This window comes from Pseudochaenichthys georgianus, chromosome 15, assembly GCF_902827115.2.
Source record: "Pseudochaenichthys georgianus chromosome 15, fPseGeo1.2, whole genome shotgun sequence".
Lineage (NCBI taxonomy): Eukaryota > Metazoa > Chordata > Actinopteri > Perciformes > Channichthyidae > Pseudochaenichthys > Pseudochaenichthys georgianus.
Genome location: NC_047517.1, coordinates 33,240,424 through 33,247,207, shown reverse-complemented (window position 1 = coordinate 33,247,207; position 6,784 = coordinate 33,240,424). Strand labels below are relative to the sequence as shown.

Here is a 6,784-nt window from a genome sequence, read left to right as displayed (position 1 = left end):
ACATAACTATGCACTTAAATACAATATAAAAAGAGTGTAGAGTCGTATGAAATATAATATATATTATGTAAACGTTTTAGTGCAAGGGTATGAAATAAATATTTGTAATGTAAACGTTGTAGTGCAAGGGTATGAAATAAATATTTGTAATGTAAACGTTGTAGTGCAAGGGTATGAAATAAATATTTGTAATGTAAACGTTTTAGTGCAGGGGTATGAAATATGTTTGTATATAATGTATTTAATATGTAGTATACATGTTGACCTGCCCAGGGACTGCAGATGGGAAATTAGCAAACTGCTATATTCTGTTCCTTTTTAACATGGTCCCTGAAAACTAAGCTAACTAACAAAACATACATAACATGAGAAATTAGTCAAATTCCTCATGGTAACTGACAAAACAGTTACGCTCCGCATTCATGCAGAGGTGGACCTTGCAGACCCTGCAGACCACATTTGACCTTACAATGTTGCCTTTCCTGCTGCAGTACTTGCAGGTCAGGCGATTGGCATGTACAGGGGCATGGAAGAGGGAGGGATCAAACCGCACAGCCACATTTGGGGTGTGGCTGCGGTGTCCACGGACAGGCTGGGGGTCAGCAACGGTCATGCTCTCAACCAATGAAGATGAGCTTCTTCGGGAGCTAGACTTGACTGGCCACTGGTTGCTGGCAGCCCTGAACACCTGAATTCTGAAGCTTTTCAGAGGCACGCCATTCACACCAAGGGCCTTGCAGTCCCGCCTGTACATGATCCAGGCATTTGTGAGGCTGACATCAATGGCGTATGCAAACATACGCATGTACCACCTCTTGGACTTCATGGGGGTGCGGTAGAGGTGGACCAACATGTCACTCTTATCAATGCCCCCCATGTTGGCATTGTAGGTCCGGATGACAGCTGGACAGCTCACCGGCTCCTTTGTCTTCGTCTCACTGCAGTACCTGATGACTGAGGACATAGGCTCCACCCCCATGTCTGTTGACAGCAGAGATACCGTTCTGTTGTCCTTCCACCTGACAGCCAGGATCCCATCATCACTCATGATGTAGTCACATGTTCCACGAGGGACAGCCTTTTTCTCCATTTCCTTGATGGACTTGAGCGGGGGCTTTCCAATTCTATTGTCCCTGGCTGTCCCTGTATACCTGCAGTTCTGGTCTCGGAGGTACCGCACTAGCTCCAGGCTGGTGAAAAAGTTATCCGCAAAGATGGCTGTGGTGCTGGGGGAGGACATGGTACTTGCCAGGACAGAGACAATCTGGCTGGTGGCACCCATGGCTTGTTGTTCAGGTGTCAGGGGGACACCGTGGGCCTCCAGAGTAGTCTTCCCCTGGTAGAGCACCATGTCGTGGATGAAGCCATCCGCAGAGGCCCTGGAAAACAATTTAAAACCCCACTTGTCTGGCTTGGTCTTTATATACTGCCTCAGGTTGCCGGCTGTCTTCCCTTTGTAGGCAACCATCACCTCATCCACAGACTGTTTGGGGGTCTGCGGCTCACGCCTGAAGGCAGAATTGAGGAAAATGAACAGTGGCCGGATTTTTGAAGAAGCGGTCAATGGAACCAGGAAGCTCAGTGTTGTCATTGAAATGGACAACCCTTTTCAGCAGCCTGAACCTCTTTGAGGACATCAGGTTGGCAACTTGAGGGATTCTGGTCTCCATGGCCCAGTAATCTTCAACAGATGGGAGCTCTGAAATCCCCATATACATCAGGATGGACAGAAATGTCATTATCTCATTCTCATTGGTGGTGAAAGTGGTGTTAATGTCCTTTTGAGTGGCGTACAAATTAGTTTGGTAGGTGATATGAGTAACAATTTCGGGGCCAAAGTACCTTGTGAAGTACTGAAAAGGGGTTTTAATGTAGTCAGGGGGAGAGTGCTGGTATTCCGGCAGTTCTGGGTTTTCCAGGTCAGCTTTGTGCCAGGTGGTTGGCCTTGCTGCTGACTTCCTGGGTTTGGTGGGCCTCTTGGCTTGTAGTGCTGGCTGCTTGTCGTCATCGTCGTCGTCATCGTCGTCGTCATCGTCGTCGTCGTCATCGTCGTCGTCATCATCATCGACCTGGAGCACTGCAGGCTGCATGCACCTCCTCTTGGCAGAGGGGTCCATGTCACTTGGGCCTGGAATGTCCAGGTTATGAGTGGGTGGGACAAAGTCAGGGTCTTCCACATCGTCATCTTCCTCCTCGTCATCGTCACTGATGGCAGGGTGTGCTGGCACACTGACAATATCCTTTCTCTTGGAATAAAACATCCGAGTGGACAGTTGCTAAAAATTAAACACATGCAACAAAACTGTTATAAGGTCATAACACTGACAAAATAGATAAAATAGAATATCATATTCACTATTTATAGCTTGAAAATGTCTATAAATTGGTTAAACTTTTCACTGAATCACTGTATAGTGTTATACAAACCTTTGGCAACATTATAATATAAAATCCTAAATTGTATTGCCTTATTTGTAATTAAAATGTGCTATGTATGGCTTCCGCATCGGGTAGACAGTTGCTAAAAATTAAACACATGCAAAAAAACATAAAACAACTGCTATAAGGTCATAAAACTGACATAATAGATCAAATAGAATATCATATTCACTATTTATGGCTTGAACATTTCTAGAAATGTGTTAAACTTTTCACTGAATCACTGTATAGTGTTATACAAACCTTTGGCAACATTATAATATAAAATCCTAAATTGTATTGCCTTATTTGTTATTAAAATATACTATGTATCGCTTACTCGACGGATCGGGCGTATGTCCAAATATGGTCATATCCTACTAACTCCAGTGTTTACCTGAACGGGGCGTATGATCAAATATGGTGCCCGAACTTTTCATGCCGTATTTTCACTAATTTCACTCACTTTTCCGCTAACAACACAAATTTTCCTAACCTAGCACAACTATTCAACCATACAATGTGTGAGTTTCGTCAACTTACCATGGTTAGTTTTGTTGTTTCACAGAATTCCGTGAATGCACGGAGCCGCAAAATTGCCTTTTTCCGGATTCCGAGAAAACCGGAAGTTTGAAACGTTTCAGGTCTCTGCTGATTGGTCAAATTCCCCAATGGCGGGCTTTGTGGCGTAGAGTTATCTTCGCTGATTGGCTGGGAGAAAACCATATGCTTCTCGACCTCACTGAGTCGCAGCAGTGACGCCATGTTTTGGTGTGTGCGGAAGTGATCAAATATGGTTCCTCTACCCCTTAAAGAGCCTGTGACACGGTTTTCCCCCATCATCCAAACCCATCAATTTGAGTACATATTGTCCCCGTGAAAACCGTTACTGAACTGATTTTGGATATTTGTACTTTGATAACCATTAATCTGCCTTCAATGTTGACAATTTTCTGGATCTTCTCACGGATTCTTCAAGTCCCGCCAAATGATGGGTGACGTCATGGCGGGCACAGCGCTCCAGCTGCACCGTCCAGGATCCCAGCATCTGCATGTAAACCTTTATATATATACAGTCAGATGTAAACGCACGACGGCGCACACAGCAGCAAGCTCAGACAGCGATGACAGGTTAATGTTGAACGTGTCTGAGAGCTCATATGAGGCTGAAGGATCGGTTTATGTTGTATCTGTTAGAAGTTTAGGAATGAGGTGCGTCAATATGGGCGATCATATGGCCATGTAGCCAGTGGTGGACTGGGACTAAAAATCATCCCGGGACTCTCGACCGGCCCACTTCGGTACCGCTAGTAAATTGTCAACGGGGGAAGTGGGGGATGTAGATAGTAAATGTAAATATGTAAATATTTGTGTCACTGCATCCTGGTAAAATACAAATATAATGTATAATGTCTGTGTCTTTGACCTTAGCGCTGCTAGCCACCTGTGCCCTGTACTACGAAGCCAGTTCAACAGACCCTGGATATGTTTGAGTAACAAACAAACTAACAACAACAAACTAACAAACGAGATCTCGCTAAGCGGTCCTACGACGCTGGTTATCAACTCGGTAAATCAAGCCAGGGTTTCTCTCTCCAGCTGAGAGCGCGTTCACGTCTAAGACACGAGTGGATCTGACTTTAATTACATTTGTCTCGAGTGTTTCGTCAACATAATGTGTTAAATAATACTTCTGCATCCAGTCTGTGACACTGTGAGTGTTGCACGGCCAGATGAGGCTGGAGAAGATGACTCAGATAAGGAAATATATGATATATTATGATATTATATGATCGATGATCTGATTGATGATGTAATATGAATGATAAGTGCGACACGTCGGCGTCTTCTCTGCATGGCAGTTTAAACTGTATTTTCTTTATCCTGTAATATGACTTGAGAGATTTAAACTCCGCACACTGAGTGATCTCTTTTCTATAGACGCCGGAGGCGGGCAGCGTCAGGTAAAATAAGTTATTTAGCCTTCTCAAACCTGAGCCTCACACGCCGCCTATGGGGGATGTGCTAGTTACTTATCCGACCGGCCCACTTCGGTACCGGCCCATCGGGATTCGTCCCGATGGCCAGTCCGCCACTGCACCCAGCCCACGTAAATTGTCAACGGGGGGAGCCTCGCTGCGGGGAAACGGTGGACCTAGTGTCCCGATCGGAGTGGGAATAATAATAATAATCCGTGCATTTTATCCATTAATTTCCTCAACATTGTGGTAAAAAAAACACACGTTTAATCCATGTTGTTGGTGTACTACAACTACAAAAAGCATCGGTTTGTTTTCTCATCAGGAAATGCAGACCGGCTCAAACAAACGATTTTTAATCATCATCCTCACTCATCATTTAATGTATCATATGTTCGCCGAATTGACATGAAAGTACTAATAAATGTAGTTTCATCCACTTGAGTTTACAACCACAAAAATAATCGATTTGTTTTTATATCACATCCGACGGGAGGAAATTCAGCAGCTCTCACTCCCGATTTTTAATCCTAATGTAATCATCATCTTCACCACGATCATTTATGTTTATGTCGCCGAATTGACATGAAAGCACTGACAAATATGAATATACTGTAGTCAACTTCATTAAAACGTTATTAACGTGCCTAATCTCAGTAATTCACCATTTCTACGCATGACAACACACTTTGTCCGTGTTTGGCTCTCGAAGCGTTCCCGCATTGACGTCACTTCCGGCTTCCCCCAAAACTTCAAAATGAGTCAAGGAATTTCCCCGCGATGTTCGAAATTATTGATATTTAACGGAACGGTAACGCTTTTTCTTTTTTAAACTGACGGTTCGAGATTACTAGTAGCCCAATATTTCATTGCACAACAGTTGTTGGGATGGTGTCACAGGCTCTTTAAGAGAACATCCAGTTCACAAGTCATACAATTTCAAAAAGAATATCCTTGGTTAACAACAACTTCATAGGGGCTGTTACAGTTGTGTGAAGTAATTAAACATTAAAAATACAAGATCAGGGGGTCATTACGATCTTTTAAATTATTATTACCCCTCTTCATAAAAGAGACTTCCTTATAGTTAATAAAGTAATTACACATTAGTTCACAAAGCCATAGAACTTAAAAAAGAACATCTTTAGTTAACACAAATCATATTAAAAACTAATCTAATTTAGAGAGGACAATAAAAGTTTTAGGTGACTTAGTGAGTGAAAATTAATGGCTTTTTATTTAGTTTGAGCGTATTTCTTTTTAAAACTAACTCCACCCCCCTATCTTTCTGGCATAGGATAACAGCAAAATCAGGGGGTGACAGGAGGGGGGAGATAAAGCGGGGGAGAAGAAGGGGTGTGAGGGGGACGGGGGTCTCACACATCCAGACTCCATTTTTCATGAAGAGCCTCAGACGGAGGGTCTGAACCCGGCACAGATACTGCATCCGTTTCTTGACTGGCGCTCCCGACGGATGGCGGTAAGTTGTCACAGGCGTCTCGCTGATTAAACCCATATCGATGCGTCTCTTGGCCATTTTTCTTTTTTGAAAGGTGACTAGATGAGTGGAAATGACTGGCTTTTTATCTAATCTGCACAGATTTCTTTTTTTCTTTACCTAACTCCACCCCCCACTATCTTCTGGCCTCATAGCCAAAGGAAGGGGGGTGTGATAGGCAGGGGCGAGAGGAGGACGGGGTGTGAGGGGACGGGGTGCGAGACAGTCTCACGCACAACTTCAAAGAGACTGCCTTAATTAACACCTAGATTAACATCAGAGGCTTATAACATGCCGGTGTGATATCGCACCGGCCTGTTATAACACCTCAACCCTCACATCAAAGGACAGACATCAAAGACTAATTAGATTAGACAACAAAGGCTCTACTGCCAGGGTGCATCAAAGGACAGACATCAGAGGCTAATTAGATGAGACAACAAAGGCTCTACTGCCAGGGTGCATCAAAGGACAGACATCAGAGGCTAATTAGATTAGACAACAAAGGCGCTACTACAGGGGGCAATTCACACCTATGGGTGATGACACCTCACCCCTCACATCAAAGGATATCACACCTACGTGTGATATCACACCTACATGTGATAACACCTCAAACTAAGGGAGGCGGGACTTAACTCATTAGCATAATTGGGGGCGAGCCCATCTGTCACTTTGTATGCATACTAATGTGGTTGAAACAGGATCATTATTACTACTGTTATTCTTGCTCATATGTTCTCCCAGAAAAAGAAAAGCCTTTGGATTAGGTTAAACAACTCTTCCAAGAAACTGCTCAGGGGTTTGTTTTCAGATGCATTTTTAGATAAGGTTAAAGACTTAAAAGGGTTTCCACAGAAATTGTGTTCTTCAAAGTTGAATTACTCAC

The 6,784-nt window shown here is 43.6% G+C and overlaps 1 protein-coding gene across 1 annotated transcript; it reads right to left on the bottom strand.

The window, feature by feature from the left end:
* Positions 1–373: 373 nt before the first annotated feature.
* On the bottom strand, positions 374–5,934 carry LOC117459428 (piggyBac transposable element-derived protein 3-like). Its single transcript, XM_034100208.2, has 3 exons — positions 5,701–5,934; positions 1,624–2,276; positions 374–1,508 (listed from the first exon to the last, which is right to left on the bottom strand). The coding sequence occupies exons 1-3, from the start codon at positions 5,932–5,934 to the stop codon at positions 374–376; spliced, it is 2,022 nt and encodes a 673-aa protein (XP_033956099.2).
* Between the last annotated feature and the right edge of the window lie 850 nt (positions 5,935–6,784).

Excerpts from the sequence above, each read along its gene's own strand:
- LOC117459428 (XM_034100208.2), bottom strand. The coding sequence starts at position 5,934 with ATGGCCAAGAGACGCATCGATATGGGTTTAATCAGCGAGACGCCTGTG. Across the intron at positions 2,277-5,700 it reads TGTCACCCCCTGATTTTGCT|CAACTGTCCACTCGGATGTT; the intron begins GTTATCCTATGC and ends TTTAATTTTTAG. Across the intron at positions 1,509-1,623 it reads AACCTGATGTCCTCAAAGAG|GCGTGAGCCGCAGACCCCCA; the intron begins GTTCAGGCTGCT and ends TTCTGCCTTCAG.